This window comes from Anguilla rostrata, chromosome 2 (assembly GCF_018555375.3).
Source record: "Anguilla rostrata isolate EN2019 chromosome 2, ASM1855537v3, whole genome shotgun sequence".
In the NCBI taxonomy this organism is placed as follows: Eukaryota; Metazoa; Chordata; class Actinopteri; order Anguilliformes; family Anguillidae; genus Anguilla; species Anguilla rostrata.
This window is the reverse complement of record NC_057934.1, coordinates 8,038,092-8,059,066: the sequence shown is the minus strand read 5'-3', so window position 1 is coordinate 8,059,066 and position 20,975 is coordinate 8,038,092. Positions and strand designations below refer to the sequence as shown.

At 46.3% G+C, this 20,975-nt stretch overlaps 1 protein-coding gene and 1 long non-coding RNA gene across 2 annotated transcripts in view; one reads left to right on the top strand and one right to left on the bottom strand.

Moving 5' to 3' along the window:
* si:ch211-126j24.1 (phosphofurin acidic cluster sorting protein 2) overlaps positions 1 to 14,010 on the bottom strand; it is a 95,406-nt gene extending 81,396 nt beyond the window's left edge. Inside the window, exon 1 of the mRNA XM_064317519.1 lies at positions 13,660 to 14,010. Within this exon, the coding sequence (XP_064173589.1) occupies positions 13,660 to 13,880 (221 nt within the window). The 5' untranslated portion in view covers positions 13,881 to 14,010. The remainder of the gene's footprint in view (positions 1 to 13,659) is intronic.
* On the top strand, positions 4,566 to 17,849 carry LOC135244879 (uncharacterized). Its single transcript, XR_010327082.1, has 2 exons — positions 4,566 to 4,831; positions 16,796 to 17,849. It is a non-coding gene; the product is annotated as an uncharacterized LOC135244879 (long non-coding RNA).
* Positions 17,850 to 20,975: the final 3,126 nt, after the last annotated feature.

The window sequence follows — 20,975 nt, the reverse complement described above, 5'->3', positions numbered from 1 at the left end:
ACAAACCGCAGGACTCCTTCCAGAGGTCTTCAAAAAATACAGATATATATACATATCGTCATTCTGATCTGCCACTTATCGCTCAATTCTGTCATGAAGAAAACCCAGCCAAAAATAGATAGATAAATAAATAAATAAGTTAATAAATAAAAAATTACAAATGTTCCAACTCTCCCAATCAGTCTGGCTTTGCATTTCCAAAGAGGCGCAATTAGCACCTTCATTTGCTCGCGGAGACCAATTGAGAGAGAGAGAGAGAGAGAGAGAGAGAGAGAATGGAGGAGAGAGACACAGAGAGAGAGAGCCGGACGGCCCGCTCCGTTTTCCCTGGCGTCGTGGCGACCGCTCGCAGGCAGCGCCGCTACAGGACCCGGCCGCACGCGATGGCGGAGTCGGCCTCAGCCCCCCCCCCCCCCCCGACGGCACGAAAGGGAGCTCTAATTGGGCGATCAGACAATTCGCGCCACACCTAATTATCAGACGCGGTTTTTCCACTTTTGTTGGAGGAAAGGAAGCAGCTCACGCGAAAGAGATGTGTGTGGGGGGGGGGGGGGGGGATTGGGGGTGGGGGTGGGGGGGGGAGGTGTTGTGGGAGATGTGCAAAGACACAACCTGAAGACCTGCACATTGCGATATTTTTACATCCTAGATTCTACACCAGTGTTCCTGGAGATCTACCACCCAGTAGTTTCTCATTTCAACCCTAATTTGGCACACCTGACCATGGCAGATCAACAAAATCTCTAGTTGCTGACTGAGGTGTGCTTTGTTAGGGTTTGGAGTGAAACCCTACAGGATGTTCCACACTGCTGGTCCAGGCTCTCTGTGCAATACTCAAAATACAGCATGTTACCTCGAGAAAGAGCTGCACTGAACTGGAAAACATCAATTTTGGGAGTACAGCAGAGGATTTGTACGGTGGAGGCAACGGTTATTCCCTCCAAACCCCTACAATATTAACACTGCTCTCACATGGATGTCAAAACTGGATCATGAAATGAATGATGCACCACGAGTTTAGCCTGTCAGAACAGAATATCCTGCCTGGCACTAAGTCAGTTTACATGCAGTTAATGGTGGGAAAGTTGGAACAAGAAGGGGCACTCTGTTGTCCGGTCTCTCTATCACACACACACACAGACACACACGCACACAGACACACACACACGGCACACACACACACACACATGCACACAGACACACACACGACCAGACAGACAGACAATCAGTCAGTCAGTCAGCCAGCTGGTCTGTCAGTCTGACCTCAGAACCGAAATTCACACCGCATTGTAACAAGTCTGACTCCTCACAACCTGAGTGGCCAGTAAGGTGTGACCCTTTCACAGGTGCCGACCGAATGTCTCACCTCGGTGTGTGTAAACAGTGAGGCCTTGCCGGCCCAGAGCCTCAGCAAGTCTGGCTCTGATCCTTTCAGAGGTACAGTCTCTGCGTTTCTGTTTTGTGCGAGAACCGGAAATATTCCACAAAATTGGCACAAACTACAAGATGCTGTGGTCTGCTGAACGGAAGTACCTGTTCTTGACCCTACCCCTGGAAGAAATGTCAATGTTCTTAAAACAAGCTTTTTATTGTGTGTCAATGTCTTGATCCAACTGGATGGTCAGCGGGTCAGTCAAAGACTGACTTTGTCATAAAATAAAAATGTAGTATTTTTTTTATAGCTTTGAATTCTCTCACATCTTAGTTGGGGCAACCGCGTAGCAGAATTGCCAGGGAACTAGGCTTGCGACGCTGCAGCTGTAGGTTCTTGACCTGAAATGTTTCCGTAATTATCTGGTTGTGCATCTCCACGCCAGCTGTGCAAGTTGCTCTGGATCAGAGCGTTTAGCTAAATAAAAATGTAACTTGTTAGATCTGCCTGTGCCACTTGTGCAGACACTTGGCAGCTCAGCCGGTGGACTGCAGCCTGAGAAAGAGAAGCAGCTGTTCTAGTCTGTTCCCCCCATTAACAGACTGATAAAAATGCAGAGATAGGACAGGCCTACAGCTGCGTCCAGAAATTCCTCATTTTCTCTTATTTTTGTGGGGGTGGGGGGTGGGGGGGGGCAGAGCAGGAAACAAAATATCCTTCAAATTAAACAAGGCAAATGGCTTGCAAAACTTAAAAGCAGAATCACAGAGTAGTCCTCTCTCCTAGCCAGAAAACCAAAAATAACACCAACAGGTTGTCCCAAACGCGTCCAAATGCATTAACCCGGCATGCACCCGAGCGTCTATGGTATCACAGTTACACCCAGATATCTATGGTATCTGGGACATTGGCATCTTGCTTACACAGCCTGTGGGGGGGGGGGGGGGGGGGGGCACATGTTTCCCGGGATGCCAGCTGCACAAAGAATCCCCCCCCCCGCCGCCCTGCCCCACCCACCCCTGAAATATGCTAGGGCAGCTAGTACAGCTAATCCAGGCTGTGGTGTGCTCCTCCCTTCCTGATCAGAAAGCAGAGAGGGTTTCCAGTCCGCTCGCCGTTAGCGATGTACGCAGAGCCGACACACTTTAGCTACCACTATCAGGTGTCACCACCTCTGGGGGGGGGGGGTCGTGTTTGGGGGTCATGTGGTTGGGACAGTGGTCTGCTTCTACCGATGACTATCTGCAGAGCGCAGCTTTTTCGAGCGTTATCTCACCTATCAGGACCGCAAACATCTGCTAAATAAGTCCCCGTGGAGCCCGCGCTGAGCCGAATCCAGCTCCGACCAAGCGAAGGCTGGGCTCTCTGTTTTCATCAGCAGAGCCAAGTGCGCACGTCCGTATTGCATTTAAATAAAAACCGTTGCAGTTGCTACTGAGAGGGGGCTCTTGGGGGCGGGGGGGGGGTGGGGGAGGGAGCTCGTCCGCAAACAGCACCTTAACAGGACGAGGCCCCCCCCCCCCCCCCACTCCTGCCGCCACCCCAAAGAGCCCCCTCTCAGTGGCAACTGTCCAGACCACAATAGCGCAAACCGGCGTCAGCAGCCACTCGGGGCGACGACCGACTGCCGCTAGCATCGCTCAGGGAGGGGAGGGTTTCAGTCGGTGGGGATAACGGTGCTCACTAGTGACCCCGCTGGCCAAGTGAGTGCTCGCGGTTTGTCTGTGGAGCTACAGATGAAATGGCACCTTCTGACTCAAGTCATACTGCATATATTTATGTATATCTAGGTGTAAATAAGTATTTTTTACATCATTGCTTTTCACCATGGCAGATTCAGCAGAAAAAAAAGAGTCCTTTGGTTCAGGTTCGTCAAGCAATCAGCATGCAAATCTTTTCTAATCTAATTCTAATGCTAAGAGGTGCAATTTTACAAGCAAATGAACCATAACAATAACAGCCTGATGTATCCCAACTCTGACTGCGAATCCGGCACAGGTAAGGTAAATCCCTCCACGAGCAAACGTACCACTAAACCCTAGAGGCCACAGAGAGCAGTGAAACCTCTCTCGCCATCTGTCTCTCTGCGATTCGCCCTGCTGCCAACCAATCAGGGCGGGAAACTGCGAGGTCACATGCTGGCACAGTACCAGCTGTCTCCATAACAACCCCATCTGATCAGCTGCCATCGTGCCTCAAGGTCACCTTCGGTATTCATCGTAATCTCTGGCATCCTTGGCTACCTTCTAGAGGTGAGCCATCGCTTTGCTTTGTTTTCTACTGTTTTGAACACAATGCATTGTCTGCACTGCAATGAAACCACCAGGGTTGGGAGGGGGGAGGCAATTCCATCACAATTCTGGAAACAAATGGAATTGGCCCCCAATTCTGCAACCAACTGCCTTCAACCAGTCCCAATAAAAACTCCCCAACCAGACATAGAAGCATGCATGCTACTGAGGTGTCCTGCAAGATTATCTTCCCAATAGGAACAGGAAGCTTGCTTTTGCGTGGCCTCTGATTGGCCGAGCATCAGGCTGATGTGTGCGGTGTGTCCTCTGATTGGCTGAACAGCAGGCCTGAGAGCCCCTGGGCTCAGAGTGTGGAATTGGCCTTAAACTACACCACAGTTCTGGTCTCCTTGCTTCCTCTGTTCCAAAGAGGAAGTCCCCTGTTCATATAGCAGTGGAGATGGGATATATCAACAGGGTCTGCAGAACTGAGTCTGTGTGCATGTGTGTGTGTGTGTGTGTGTGTGTGTGAGTGTGCTTTTGTGTGTGTCATCTGCTTTCCATCAACAGCTGTCCCCTTATTTGTCAATATACCCCTTGAAGAGTAGGTTTTTTTGGAATGTTTTTTCAAAAGTTCTAAAACTCCATTGCATTCAATCACTAGTAGTGATGCATCTGCATTAGAATGTTCAGTTAAGAACATTCTAATCACATACTACTGATCTTACACCTTGAAGGGTTAAGCCAAGTCATCTGTACAATAAAGACTGACTCTGCACCACCAATTTCCCAAGCCAAACAGTTCATTTAGAACACTAGCATATAGCCATAAAGATTAAGGGGGAAAAGTATGGTTTCATGACCCCCAAAATGGGTGGAGCAAGATGACAACCAATCAGTGTTTCACTGAGATGAAGAGCTGATTGTTCTGAAGTTCTGATTGTTCACCAATTAGCGGTGGTTAGCATGCAGCACTTCCAGATTTTATTGAGTAAACTGAGTAAACCTTTCCCCCATCTCTGTGGCTGGCTTCCAACTGCCGAAAAACATTTTAAAGCACACGAGAGTACCCTCTCGTGAGAGGCAGATAACAGGCTCCGTAAGTGCATTTACAACATCGCTGAAGTCATTTTATTAGACGTAACGGGGATCCGTGTGATTTTTACAAGCCTGGAAAAAGCAAAAGCACAGCACTGTAATGCCCGGAGAAAACACAGCTAACGTTCAGGTGATCGCTAATCAGTTTTTTTGTTTTTTTTGATGTGTTTGTTTAGTAATATGAAGACATCAAAGAGTAAAAGCAGCGAAGCGAACGCAGTTTTGCCGCACCGGCAGTAAAAGTAACAAACACATAAAAGTGCAGAAGCTTGCGAGGCGTCCTCAGGCGCTCGGTGTGTTTGCAGATCCGTAGCCTGAATTCAACGCTCTCTACGACCTGAGGACGGCGTCCCGGGCAGGGCCGAGGATTTGGGCTTGCATGTCGCGCTGCATTAATCCCAGATGCCCCCGCGTCGGCTTCAGAAACCTAAGGCCTCTCTCTCTCTCTCTCTCTCTCTGTCTCTCTCTCTCTCTCGCTCTCTCTCTCTCTCTCTCTCTGTCTCTCTCTCTCTCTTCTCGCTCTCTCTCTCTCTCTCTCCCCCTCTCTCTCTCTCTCTCTCTCTCTCTCTCTCAACGCGACGCGAACGCAAAAACAAAACAAAAAAACAGCTTATCCCGCGCATTTCTGGACGGGCTTCGCGATTTCTTAATCCGAGAGCCCGCATTTCTGGCGCTTTTCTTTCCGGAGCGCTTGCGTTTTCCCCACAGTGCCGGAGAAACTCCAGAGCGACCTTCGGCTGCGTGCGAGTGTGAGTGTGAGTGTTTGTGTTTGTGTTTTGTTTTTTTGTTTTTTGCTAGAAGGACGCGCCGCGCTGTTCAGGAAACCGCCATTCCCAGATCGGATCCCTGGGTTTCCGCAGAGACGAGGGGGGGGGGGGGGGTGGGAAGAAAAACGGTCTGTCCCGCACCCCCCCTTGGCTTTTCCTTCTCATTATCAGCACGTCCAACCGAAACCTTTCGCACAAAACAGGTCACAGCCGACCTAGCCAGGAGACCATGTTTATACCACACGGAAGGGGGGGGCTTTATTTTCGACAGGGTTGTTTTTTGTTAAAAAAAAAAAAAAAACGAGTAAAAGACTTGACGCCAACACAATCTGAAAAACCTTTTTGGCAGGAGATAGGAGAATTGGGTTATTGGTAGGGGGCGAGGGTGGGGGCGAGGGGGGTCAGCATCCGGAATAGAACACGCTCCGCACAAACAATCCGAGGAATGACGCAGACGGAGGAGATAGAGGACGCTGGAATTTCGCCACTTTTTCCTGGGTCCTCTGTAATCACTGTCCAAGCCCCCAGGAGCATCTTGGGGGGGGGGGGTCTTAATTAAATGTAAATGATGCCTGACATCCTGTTAAATATCACGGGATAACTTAAAGGATTTCGATGGGGATATTTACTAATCCTCCTCCCGCAGGCCAGCAGTTTAGTATAATGGCTAGGGAAGTGGGCTTGTAACCCAAAGGTCGTAGGTTTGAGTCCCAGCTAGGACTGCGGCATCGTACCCTTCAGCAAGGTGTTTACATAGATACTATGTTTTTGCAAGCTGACCGTCCACTAAATGCCAGTAATCGCGGCTCGTACTCAAGCCGCGATTGAGTGACATCAGCCCCTGCCTGTGCTTAATGTGGTCTGACATGTTCACTGAGAAGGACATCTTTAATGTCACGGGGATTCTGGTTCCGGGAACCAGAACTACAGCTGTCTGAGGAAGGGTTGGAGGGTCAATGCCATTAGTCTTAAAAAATACATATATTTTTTTTTAAGAATGCCCGTAATGATGAATGAGGGTTTTATTCTGTTCTTGAATGGAAATTGTATATATTTCATTGACTGGAATGAAATGCCCAGAACCCCGGATGAAAGATGCTTTACAAAAATATATGATTATTTTGTCGAAGTGTCAGCTGGACAGTCTTCCTGCAGGTAAACAGACCTCTGAAAGAGAATAACAGCATGCATAATATTTCAGCTGAATTGGACACAATTGGCTATTAGGTCCTTCTGGCAACCTTGAAAATTGTATGACATTTGTACAGCTTCCCTCGGTTTTGTTTGTAGGAAAAAATCTCTGCCAGGTCTCTCCAAAAGAAAATACACGTCTAAAATACATATGAAATAAATAAATATAGTTTAGAAATGTTCCAGAGATTAAAACTGAATGAATTAATTCCAAGGTGTTTTTGCCGCTCACTTCCGAAACCAGCACAACAACAGGCATGCCAATTAAAACAATGCAACTTTTATAAGCGGCAACCAGCAGGGACCAATACCCAATCAACCGCCAGCAACCAAACCCCGCTTCTCATGCCCGCGGTACGTCCCCACACCCAATGAGATCTGCCCTTTCCCAAACCAGCAGGCAGGCAATTACGCCCAGTGATTGGCACCTGGAGCGCGTGAGGATCACAGAGAATGAAGAAACGTATAAAGCCGGTGTGTGTGTGTGTGTGTGTGAGAGAGAGAGAGTGTGTGTGTATGTATGTGTGAGAGAGTGTGTGTGTGTGTGTGTGTGTGTGTGTGAGAGAGTGTGTGTATGTGTGTGTGAGAGAGAGAGTGTGTGTGTGAGAGAGAGAGAGAGTGTGTGTGTATGTGTGTGAGAGAGAGAGTGTGTGTGTATGTGTGTGTGTGAGAGAGAGAGAGTGTGTGTGTGTGTGTGTGAGAGAGAGAGTGTGTGTGTGTGTGTGTGTCTGAGAGAGAGAGAGTGTGTGTATGTATGTGTGTGAGAGAGTGTACGTGTGTGTGTACGTGTGTGTGTGTGTGAGAGAGTGTGCATGTATGTGTGTGTGTGTGCGTGTGCGTGAGAGTGTGTGCGTGCATGTGTGTGTGTGTAGGTGTGTGTGTGTGTGTGTATATGTGTGTGCATGTGTGTGTGTGTGTGTAGGTGCGTGTGTGTGTGTGCATATATATGTGAGTGTGTGTGTGTGTCTGAGCGGCAGAGAGAGGGAGAGTGAGTGAGCTGACATTTCCCCTCTCCCTGCCAGGGTGCCAGGGAGTGACATACGGTGCTAATGGGCACATTTAGCAGCGGGGGCGCCCAGTCGGGGGGTACAGAGACCCCCACCGCGCCATCCGGCGCATCCTCCCCGCCGTGCCCCACGCTGCGCCCGGCTCCGAGCTCGCCGATAAGAGCGCCTCACCGCGCGCGCGCGCTCTCCCGCCAATTAAACTCAGATTAAAAACCGGGCGAATGATAATAGCGGAAATGGCGTGGCGTCGTGCGCCCGGGAGAGTCACCGCGGCCCGCCCGCGCAGCTCCGGCTCGCTGCCCCCCGGCTCCTTCCGGAAAAGCGCCGGGAGAAGGTCGGCGTCCTGGCAGAGCTGCGGAGCTGCGGAGAATATCGGAAATACCTTTTTTTTTTTACAGCGGCCTAGATTAAAGTGGTTTGGAACGCACTGAAATGTTCCAAAGACCACCGCTAATGGGAAATTATAAAAAGCAAGAGTAGGGAAATCCCTTGGGAAGCCACACGGAAAGATTTAAACAGCGATCGAGCAACTAAAGACAGCGAAAGACAGCTAAAGACAGGCGGTTTGATGTTTGAGTGGGACACTCTCTCTCTCTCTCTCTCTCTGTCTTTCTCTATCTCTCCCTCTCTCGTGTTCCTTTTAACTCACAAAATCCTCAAAACAAAAACCGCACAAGCAGATAATGCATGTAGCCACACAGAAATACTGTTTGTTATGATTATTATTATCATTAAATTTGCAGTATCAGAGGTGTAGACCCCCACGTTCTGGCTTTTCACCCAACCCCCTCGCCCCTGCCCCCCCCCCCAGTGTGAATAGCCCCCAGCAGGGCTCCCCCAGGGACACCCCGGCCCCCTCAGAGAGGAACAGGAAGTGCTCATTAGCCACGGCAGACCGGCACATTCGGGTCTGGCGATGATTAATGGCTCCTGGAGCCCGGAGACCCCCCCCCCCCCTCCGCCCCGGCGCTGGAGCCCCCCAGGTGCCGACGCAGCGCCGGGGTTCGCGGCTGGCGGCGGGTACAGCCTGCGCCTCACTTGCCCGGCGTGTTAATGCCCGCCCGCGCACCGCACCTCCTGCGGCAAACCGCGGTCAGGCCAGCCGCTAGCGCCATTCACCCGCCATCCAATTACTGCTGCCGGTGCCCTTTCAAAAGTTTTTTTTTTTTTTTATTACATTTTTTTTAAAAAGCATTTTTAGGCCATCAAAGCAGAACATTGTTAAGAGAGTATTAACGCTAAAGAGCAGCCAGTCCACCTGAACACTCATGGAACACGGTGCAGCCAGTCCACCTGAACACTCATGGAACACGGTGCAGTTCACCTTCTCTTAATACGGTTCAGCTGGAGACATACTGACGAAATTCAGGTTAAGCCCCGTGCTCAAGGGTACAGCAGCACTCACCCTAACTGGGATTTGAACCTGCAACCTTAGGGTTACAAGCCAGTTCCCGACCCACTTTACTACTGCTGCCCAGTAAGGATATGTCCTGTGCATTACAGAGATACTTCAGACTTCCGGACGATTCTGCCTAACATCTATAAATACTATACTCTTTGGTTGTGATATTACTGTATTTGTGCTGACAGACTTCACCAGCTGTGTACTGCTAATTTTATCAATATAACAGTTCATGCAGTCTGCTTGTTGAACCATTCTGAAATTCTATTCACTCGTTTTTAAAAAATCCAAATCATTATCAAGCAGAAATCCAGATTAGATCTTTCAGATATGACAGAAAAGTCATAAAAAGAAGCTCAGTCAGAATTCCCTTTTAACCATTCACTGATTCACAGAAATTTCCCAGGCAGTATTGTTTGGGCGGTGCCTCGTTTTAAGACCCTTTTTAATGCTGACTAAATTTCATGCAAAATAAATAAATAAATAAAAGTAGGCAAGGCAACAACAACATAAAGAGGCAAATATCCCATTTGTTCAGATGAATAAATTAGGCCTGAAGTATGGCGGTAATTAGGCAAACTCCGCCTAATGGGCTGTGGTGAGTCTTATTCGGAGGACAGAACTGAGTCGGCCATTAACCGGGGGGGGGGGGAGCAGGGCTCGGAGTGCCGTTTCATTCTCCGCGCAAACAAATTCCATCCGTCTTCCGTCTTTTTTTTTTTTGTAAACGCGCCGCGGAGCTGATAAATTTATTTCATTGGGAAATTAAACAACGGCCTTCCAAGTGATGGATGGGCCTATAACTAGGGAAAAAAAACCCAAAAAAACAAGAGTGGTAATACAGCTGTACAGTGAGTCTCGCACTGAAATAAGAGAATATATACAGACTACTGAGTAGAAGTTCCTGAGGTAATGTGGTACATGACTACTGGCCTGGAATAAGTGTTACTGCCACGCCTATGTTATAATCTTCTAGCTGAGGGAAGGGACATGTATTTAGCTAATTAACTAATTAAACTAACTAATACATTTTCTGTTTGAATCCTTTAATTAATAGCCAGCACAATGCAGCTTTGTTTCACCACAAATGTTTATTTATTTATTTATTTATTTAAATGATCATAAAACCGCTTGAGCTGCCAGGGATTGGGTCAATGCCGTCCTTAAAGCACGATAATACTGTTCATTAATCAGCATTATTACTGCAACTCAGGTACCAATGGCGGACATGACGCAACATACACACAGACTCCACGTCCGGGAGCGCTCTGTTATAGAACTGCGTCACCGTACGCCCCTGACGAAGTGGTGTACACAGCCAGCCATCACCAATGAGAACAATACTGCACAGCCACACCTTTCTACATGATAAAATAAAGGAAATGACGGCACAGTCTCCTTATTACCCCCCCCCCCCCAGAAATACTGGCCAATGCCATCTTTATCTATCGGTTACTGAGCCTGTAGAATACACCCAAAACCATGGCTAACCACAAATCTGGCTGGCTAACACCCCAGCAGTACGGGGAAGAAAGAGATGCAGCATAACAGCAGGGTTGCCAGGTTTTAAGATTCTTCGGCAAAACTGATATAATAGTAACAGATTTGTGGGACTGAAAAAGCCAAATGGATTTTGAAAACATGCACTAAATTATGGAAAGCCCATACATTTTGAATTAAAATACCAGGATGAATTCATTCCTCAGCAGAAATATCTGTTTCCTTTGGGACTATTTTGGACTGAGAAGCCTGTTGGAAGCCTGGTTGTTTCCCTAGCATATTCCAAAAACATTTTGAGAGTTTTGGCTTCTTTTCTGGCCCAGCTGGTAAAATAGGGAGTTTGGCATCTTTGACTGACATCTTTTCTACTTTGAATATGATTTTATTAACCCTTTGAAGAGTTGGATTTTCAGAATGTTTCTTTGTTTGTTTGTTTTTCAAAATTCTGCCAGTGTTGTAGAACTCCACTGCTTTCAATTACCAGCAGTGATTGTTACATCAGCATTAGAATGTTCAGTTAAGAACATTCTAATCACATATTTGTAATTTGAATGTTCATTCAATAACATTCTAATAGCATATTTGTGATTAGACTGTTCAGTTAAGAACATTCTAATCACATATTTGTGATTAGACTGTTCAGTTAAGAACATTCTAATAACATATTTGTGCTCTTACACTGTTAAGGGTTCGGTCAGTCTGGCAAAGCCGAAAGACAGCCCGGGAACTTCAGACTAGAAATACAGAAGCAGAACAATGGGAAGAGAAATGAAATGTTCACAACTGCACGCTTCCTAATGTCCCCGTTTCCCTTTCACCGCTGCTTGTATACGGGCTAAAGAACACACTTCCCTCTCTGCTGCGTAGGTATGGAGCTTTTGTCAATCTCCCAATTAGACGACATGCCTGACAGAGAGGCACATTCTCTGCGTTCTCTCCCTCTTTCTCTATCTCTGTCTCATACGGACAAGGAAAAGTTTTTCACTTAAAACTTTTTTGAGGAATATAATGATCTTACAGTGGGACTAGTTTGAATAATGAATACAAAATACAACAACAACAAAAAACCAAAACAAAACAGGCCATCAAAAGTTAATTCCACATGGTATACAATGTTTAGACACAGAAAAATGTAATGTGTAATATTTAGATCCTACTTCAAACAACCTCAGGTTTTTTCAAAACTGCTGTCATTAAAACAACCCTAAGTAACAAAACAGCATTCATATTATAGGGGGAAGGGAAACGGTTGTAATACTCATCATAATAACAGTACTAATTAACAGTATAGTCTATTCCTATATTAAGAATGTATTAAGAGCAGAAAAATAGGTCAGAATCCCGGTGAAACATATTCTGAGAATCGGGTACATCTGACAACTCAACTAAACGACATACAGCAAAAATTGTGACATATTTCTAAGAAGGTGCTTGGAGACTTTAAAACATTACAATGTCCAAAAGGACAGGTAGACGAGGTGGAGAATGGGTTTCCAATTTAGAGTTTTAATACGAACTAGCGTCCCACTCAAAGGCTGATATTACAGCTACAGCTACTTTACCAGCTGGAGATGTGGCTCTCCCTCCAGGCTGTTGCAAATACTGAACTGAAAAATGTATTACATTAAAATATCACTCAAATTGGACGTTGTCACAACGCCCCGCCACGCCCATTTCGTCTAGCACCAAGTGACATAAAACGAACGGCAATATCCAGTCAGTGGCGGTAACTTCGCAGGCTGGGTGTATACTAAAACGCTGCCACAAAAAAAGCGTGGAAAAGTTGGTAGAAAATATTTATGCATTTTTACAAACACCACTTAACTCACATTTCATCTTTTGTGCGTGGGTTATCAGAACTAAGGTGAAGTTAAATGTATAATTCCAATGTCCAGTTCACTGACTGACAACCATCAGAAAAGCAGCCATTTTTATGTTACTATTCATATTATGCCATCCCTGACATAGGCTATGCAACATTCTTGAAATGTTATCCACAAGAAAATCCGTTGGTTGTTCAAATTTGGTGTCCCATAGCCAACCATAACAAATCCACTAACAAATCGGTTTTAGATCTTTCAGCAAAACATCGCAAGAATGTCGAGTTTACAAGTGACAATAAACAATTCCACATCTGGTGTGATTGCAAAATAAGCGTAGCCACTTGTCAACAAACGCATTCGGCAACACTTAGGAAACACAGGCTGTCAGATGAGTTTAAGTACATCCATGTAGTTGTACTGCAAACTGAGAATTTTGATTTGTTTACAGTATGTAATGTGCGAATGCAAAACGTGCAAACGAAATGAATTTCCCATCACGTTTTAAATCGGGAAGACTCCCATATTGCGCGTGTTTCGCAATGGCTGGCTGGTTCCCAGATTTTTATAAAACATCACAACGGTTTCATCGTAAGAACGGTGCCATACTTTGCTCGTAATTTACAGCGCCAACGAGTGCCAACAATTAAGTAGGTTAATGACAGCTGCCTGAAATACACTAACCTCGATTGGTAACCAAAGTTAACGGTTACATTCATTATTTCAGAAAACCATGAGAGGGTGTGTGGGAACGAGACAAGACCCAGAGAACAAGACTGCCTTCTATCTACGGCGAAGTAACTTGAGTGAACAAACAGTGCAAGCGAAGTAGGCTATGTTTTACGGCCGTGGATCTTAATGGTCTGCCGTCTCTGAAACGTTTTGAAATGCAAACTTCTGATTTAACGCGCGCTCGACAACAGACACCTTGTAATAAATAAACAATACGTGGTTTGCACATTTGGGTGCGAGGAATCCGTTACCCTGTCTCGATTTTCTGAGGACAAACGAGTCAAATGACAGGCGGATTATGGATGTGACACAGAACCCTCGCGCTGAACTCGCAAATGTTAACCCATCCCTTGTTACATTGTCGCTAGCTGTAGCTACCAAAAACCACAAATGCACGACAACTTCCAAATGCACATTGTAAATTTTCTCACGATCATTTAAGACAGCCACTACTAACACCGTTTCCTTTGAAAACAAAAGAAAAATGCGCCTGTTTTATCAAGCAAAACGGCAAATACAACTGAATATTCGCACAGTACCTTGGAACGCAGCTTGGAGAAGAGCGGTCTATTTCCCAGGTTGCAAATAGGTTCATAGGAACGGGCATCGGACCCGAGCCACCCGAACCAAGGCCGGCGACTCCAGCCCCAGCTCCCGGTGCAGCCGGGACTGTAGCCGGAGCGGGTCCGCCACCACCGCCGCTCCCCGGGTTCAGGAAGGCGGCCCGAACCCCTCCTCTTTCTACAGCCGCCGCCATCATCGCCTCTCCCGGGTAGCAGCTCGAGCTGACTGTCTGGTGCTCGCTCGCTCGCTCACTCGCGCACGCACACTCCCTCCCCTCAATCCAAGTCAGTATGCCTCCCCACACTGGAACAACACATCACAGACCAGAGAGCCAAGGCATTTGTGAAAATCATAGGCGGGGCTTCGCAACTGAAATAGAACGAGGAACCGCTAGGGGGCGCTGGTTGTCGTTTATTTTTGTATGTCCATCTTTTATACCAATTTTCCTTTAAAGTATTCTCTTTGAACTATTCTCGTAACGTGCACAATAGGTTATTTTCAGTGTAACGTTCATTGAGATCCGACAGCGTAAATGTTGAATTGTTGAACAATTGGAATACAGTCTGCCCAATGAAGCACACGTTATAATAATCATAGTTATTGGCGTCACATGAGAAATGGGGGGGGGGGGGGATCGTGACTGACAGGAGTCCTCAAAATTGTGCTGATGGGATGGGGTGGCCTGGCATGATGGGGCCCAACGTCAGATTGTAATTTTTTATTTTTTTCACAATTCAAAGTCAGAGTTCTGCAACTAAATTGCATTCAACTACCAGCAGTGATACCAGTGGTAACATCAGCATTAGAACGTTCAGTTATTAGAACATGTTAACAACAGTGATCATATATCTTAAATGGTTAATCCTGTCAGCTTCTCGTTTGAGCGATGTTACCGATTCACGCAAGCGCAATAAAGTGCCGCTGATGCGCATCCGAGTCCCGATTGTATTGCTCACGGTCGGGACAAGTTCTGCGGCGGGCTGTCAGATAAGGGCCCCGGTTGAGGAGCTGTTACTCGAACCGTACTGAGCCTCCTCCCGCTAACCTGCTTTCATCACACAGAACCTTAAAAGGTTGAATCTCTCCACAGGGAGAACCCTGCGCTCTCTCCATAAAGTCACTACTTAATGTTGTTGTTTGTTCTCTACCGACTTGTCTGCCTTCTGCCGGGCACTCTCGACTGGCTCCGTCAAACACCGGAGGGAAACGGACAAGTCCTCGCCTGCCTCGCGATTTTGTTGTGCAATAATACGAGTCGAGCATAAACCATTCCAGTTCAGGGATTGTACACACCTCTCCGTGGAAGATGTGTCTTTGGAATAAGTAGGTCAGAGAGCTGTTTGTGCAACAGCAATGGTTGATATTATTTTGGAGGGCACTGTGTGAATTTCCTTCGATGGAATTTCATTTTCCAATCAGCTCTGCAGCCCATCCCCTGAACATTGGCTGCCAAGACGAGACACAAGGATCCCCGTGATTATATTTGCAATGGTTTTCTCCTCTCTGAATTCGTTTTATGCCAAACTATTTCATGTAGCCACTGAACTGTTGAGGAAATATGACATTTTAAAAAATCAGGATGCGTGCCAGATAAGTGTTTTTATTATCTTGCATAATCTGATGAAATAATGGTAAAGCAATGCGGTTTGTTTTCTAGATGATTTTACAATACCGTAAGCTTTAAAAACAAACAACGGGCAAGGTAATTGCTGAGGATGCACTGGGATCCTAAACAGAGGAAGTCCATAATCTCCCTCTTATGTCAAGAAAACCACAAACGGGTCTTTCAGGATTTAAAATTTTGGGTAGCCTAAAGGGGGATCTAGAGAGGCACTTAAAAAACACTGTCTCCGTCACAATGTGAGCCGTACGTGACAGGAAATACAGCAGCGCACATTTAGACTCGTGCTCGGTAACATCAGACCCTGCAGCGTTTGGCTGTGAAAGTGCTTTTGTTGACGACGGCAAAGTTCTGAGGTAAACCTGCGAAGCGCCCCCATTCCGCCAGCCTTCAGCTCGTGCGTCCGAGGAGCTTTGGGCCCCTCTCGAGAGCCGTCGACTCGTTCTAAATCAAGCGAACAAAGCGAACCGGACTGTCAAGGCGCTGCCATGATTCTGTCTGAAAAAGGACGGTAATGAAAACAAGTGTCACTTGGAGACGCATATTAGCGGGCTTTCCGGGGACAGTGATACGCGGGCTTGCTGGATGCCTCGCCCCTTGCTGCGCAGCCGATATCAGCGGCTCGCTCTTGAGGGGGCGTTCCTCTCCGGGGTGTCAGCAGAATTGCAAGGATTTCAGACACGAGCCGCATCACGTTGAATGAATACATATGCAAAAGGCTTGAGAAGAAACGCTGAAGTGTGGGCCTCCCACGGTGTGTGCAGGCTGTGGCTCCTTATGGAGAGGGAAAGTTGGGACGATTCCAAGGGCCCTGTCTGACAGGGGCCCTCAAAAAAAAAAAAAAAACAGTGCAGGGATGGGATGACTTAGGGTGGCGGGGGCCCAGTATGAGACCTTTTTACGCGGTCCCCTTATGGGGAGCTGGAAAAAGATGCCATCTGTCAACAAATGCGTGCTTGCATGCGTGTGCACAGAGTATCAGAGCATGTACTGTATATGAATGTGTGTGTGTGTGTGTGTGTGATTTGCATATGCACAGTATGTGTGCACGTGCATGCATACAGTAGGCCTACTGTACATGTGTATGTGCATGCCAGTGTGTGTGTGTGTATGTTTGCATGTATGTGTACATGTGTGCACACAGCTTTAGTGTGTGTACTCAACATGGTGTATATGTGTGTATGCATGTGCTTTATGTGCATATGTGTGTCCTGTACATGTGTGTGTGTGTTAGTGTGTCTGTGTTTGTGTGTGCATATATGTGTGTGCTCTTTATGTGCACATATGTGTACTGTACAACACGTGTGTGTGTGTGTGTTTGTCTATGTGAGTGTGTATGTGTGTGCGTGTGTGTGTGTGTGAGTGTGTATGTTTGGTGTTTCTATGTACACCTGCACACTCAGAAATTGGACATGTGTACTGTACTTCTCAAAGCAGCCGCACGCTAGGCAGCCTTTGTTCTTTCTCTTGTTGTTGCTGCTGCTCCACAGGTGGCGTGTTTTGGACCGGAAACGGCACCCTGCTGTCACACCCTCCATTCAGGCCGAGAGCAATCACACCAGCCCAGCTGCCCCTGAACGACACACACCACCCTGGATCAAAGCTGCTCTCTGCAGTGCCCAAGGGTGCAGTGCAGAATTCTGGGCCCGGTGCAAAATGCAGTCTCTGTGGGTCCACTTTGTGGGTCCACGAAGCAAACTCTTTAGACCAGGCCTTCTGAGACACCCCCTCTCACCACCCACCCCCCCTTCCCCCCCGGGAAGTCACTACCACTATTCCCCGACAGTTCCAAAGGCAGACTAGAATATGAACTCAGTCGCTTTCAATTAACCCCGTAAGCTGTAATATCACTAATGTTCTTAACTGAACGTTCTAATGTGGATGGAGTTCTAGAACATTGAGTTTTGATTTTTGGGGAAAAAAACATTACGAAAACCTTACTCATATCAAAGGGTTTAAATGTCACCTTTTGAGTCTCAGGTTGTGCTCACCCTGTGAGTTGCAGAGATGTATTCTTGTTTGTTAGGCTGTGCGTGGGAAGATTAGCATTCCCTGTAGTATAGCTCCCTCTAGAGGTGTTCTTGGCGCTATTTAATTATCTGCGTGCTCAATCTTCAGGGCTACAGTGCTGTAGAAAGAAATAACAGAAAATTTTGATTCCACATTTATTTGGGTGGAGTAGTACCATTTAGGTCTAATAAAAGTGTAAAAAAATGATCTATAGACTTATCATTTGTGACATCTCCTAACGTAACGTAACATCTGTTAGCTGAGGGAACATATTAGATTTCTTGTAGTGGCTTCTGTCATTGAAGGGTTACTAAAAAGTTAGCTTTCGGCTAATTTGGGTAGAATGCATCCTATAATTTTCACAGATGGTTTTAATTGAACAGTGCCCCAGTAATAAATAAATACAGTGTGCGCAATGTATGTGCATGCCTGCGTTTTGTAAATAGGTTCACAGGCAGACATTCTGGTGATGTCATATGTCATACTGTACTGTAATTACCGACAGGAAGAATAAAACTCCTAACAGTGATGTCACCCCCTGACTGTTAGTCTCTTGTACGTGCTGCCCCACCAATTTGCCTGATCGATGACCTCTGCATTTCCATGGCAACGCCAATGTCAGTGACTTTCAGTGCTAGCCCCGCCCTGCTAACTGCAGGCCACATCATTATTTCAGAGTTAGTCCACATTACTTTTGAAACACCACCATTGAAATGATAGGCTTCAGAACGCATGTTAAACAACAACACAATAAAAAGGGCACATTTTTGTTGTTATAATTAAAAACATTCAACTCCCATAATCACTGACAACTGTATATTCTGGAAAAAAACATTGTCACCTACAATCTGCAAAAATGGACTAGACAGAAGTCCTTTTCATTCATATTACAGTCTCATATTACTGGCTCAGTATTTTAAACCATTCTAAAGCACAACATGTAGGAGCAGGCCAGCTTCTACTTCATGCATGAGAAAAACACTCACCCTTGAGAACCTGAAAAGGTAAAAATTATGAGCCACATTTTCATTACCTCTCATGGACAACACTGAACAACAGACAATTCCTAATTGGCCGTTGCTCCAGCGCAATCCCAGAGTGCTTTGTCTGTCCCGGCCACTCTTGTCCGTGCGCTGCTGACGACGAGGTCGTGTCTCTTTGATTAACGCGGCGCTCAAAATGTGCCGGCATGCTTCTCGTGATCCCTGCTCATCACGAAAGGCCAGACAAGGGCTCTCCCGCCTAATGAAGAAACAAACTTAATTATATCCGAAGTGTGTTTTCACCACGTCTCCAGCCACCGCTATAGCAAATTGCATTATAATAAATCTCGCCACCCCGTTGACCTAGATTCAGCACGTCAGAAAAAGACAGGAAGAAAACGACAAAAAAAATTAGTTAGCGGATATAAAAATATGGGCTTCAGAATAGTTCTGTCAATGAAGGCAAATCAATTGTGGTGCAGAGATAAGTGGGTCACTGGGTCACTGGATCGACTCCCATAAAAGGAAGGGTAACATCTCTATCATCAGTAATATGCCAAAGAGAGCTTGTCTCCAAAATAGTGCAATCATCTCTAATGACAAACACTTCAGTTCTGGGCAAAAGCATTGGATTTTTTTTTGAACGCAGAAAAACAACACCAGCTGTCCTTATGGAAAGCAAGATCAAAATCCATGTTTTTTTTTAATGCCTGGATGGAATTCAGCCTGTAACACTAGAAAATTTAACATGAACCGCACAGCATGTGTACCTTTGGTTTGGTTTTCGTGCCGTCTGATTGGTGCATTTGTGCCCGCGTTTTTAGGAGATAACCAATGTTTGTCCAGGAGGGGTGACAGTAGGAGGTGTGAGAGCAGTGTACGCCTCATTTACACTTTGCATTAAAAAAATAAATCCGTGTATGATGGACCGGAAATCCATTTACCAGCTGTGAAATTACATGTACCATGTGTCAGGGGTTTTCAACTGATTTAGATCCAGGGACACCCCCCCCCCCCATCTAGGGTCTTGTGCGTACCCCCCATCATAAGGCAAAAAAATGGGTACATTTGCAAATAAACAGATTGCAGACCAGTGGATGGGGTTGAGAGTGTGATGGTAAATGGACTGCATTTATATAGCGCTTTTATCCAAAGCGCTTTACAATTGATGCCTCTCATTCACCAGAGCAGTTAGGGGTTAGGTGTCTTGCTCAAGGACACTTCGACACACCCAGGGCGGGGTTTGAACCGGCAACCCTCCGACTGCCAGACAATCGGTCTTACCTCCTGAGCTATGTCGCCCTGATGATCACAGGCCCCCTACGGACCCCCTCCCCCCAATGAAAACCCAGGCTGTATGTAACTGCCATCCGCATCCCTGGAGCGTTTGTTATCTGCATTTGTGACATGTGATTGGAATTCACTTTCCTGGAACCTACACAGAGGCTACACAAACAATTCTCGGCTAATTACTGTATTTCGCTGGCTACCATGGCAGTGCATGCATGGTTTGAACAATCTAATATTCAGCTTGTTAAAGAGGGACTTGTCACTCTTTTGTATAGCAGTTTGACATTAGATGGACATGCATTTACCACCATCTAGTGGTTCCATAAAGAAATAAGCATTAAATAAATAAATAAATAAAATGGTGAAATGAACTGCAGCCAGTCACTTGAAATATAGGCAAAACATTACCAATGAAAATGGGTAGCACTCCAGGATTGTGATGTGTATGCATGTATTTTAAGTGCAGTGTAAAGCAAGTGAATTTCAACCTGGAGGGAGAATTGAGAGATCCATCTAAACCACAGTTTTTAGCTGAGTGTCGGGCCAATACTGGTTTTGATGGAGCTGTCTGCTCTCGCTCCAGGTCGAAATACCTGCACACACATCACGGTCCTAGAGTATGCATTTCCACCCACAGTTTCCCTTATGCGATGATGTCATTTTCTCAGAGTTCCTTCCTGAAATTGTTCCTTGCCACTGCAGACGCTGTTGCATGTGAAACAGCATCGAATTGAGCCGTCCTAGTCACAAAAGCTCCCACTAAATGCATCCCCACAATTACCTGACATTCAAAGCCATTGAGACTTCATGCTAGCCATAATTATATGCTAGCAGGCCTGTGTAGCAATTTCATACATGGCTCAATGCATGCTGGGAAGTCATTTGCCTAATCAAGCTTAATTCTTAATGCATATGTATATGTTTCTCATATGTACTGTCTATGTGCGTGTGTATGCGTGTGTGTGTGTGTGTGTGTGTGTGTGGGTGTGTGTGCCATTCATCAAAAAAGCACAATATGCTTGTGGTGTATGCCATACGAGTAATTAATGGGTGGTAAATAGCCTGGCACATTTGCCATGGGCTCAGTGCAGTCGAATGCGATTCAGACTGTGGCAGCACACCCTTCTAGAAAGCCAACGGGCCAGGCAGCCCACACAGAAGGCCCCCCCGATGCCCTGAAAGTTATTGTCCTGAGTCTCTCCCCGGAGACGAAAACAGGAGGTGTTGCTGTGGTGTTCATTTTGTTTCCCGCTCCAGCTCCATATTGAGAAACCTCCGGTGGCACAAATCATTACTGCCCACATTTACGTCCCGCGCTCGTCTGTGTGCTGTTCTCCATCCGGAACAATGTGTAATTCTGTCAAATTTCACCTTCTGAACCAATAAA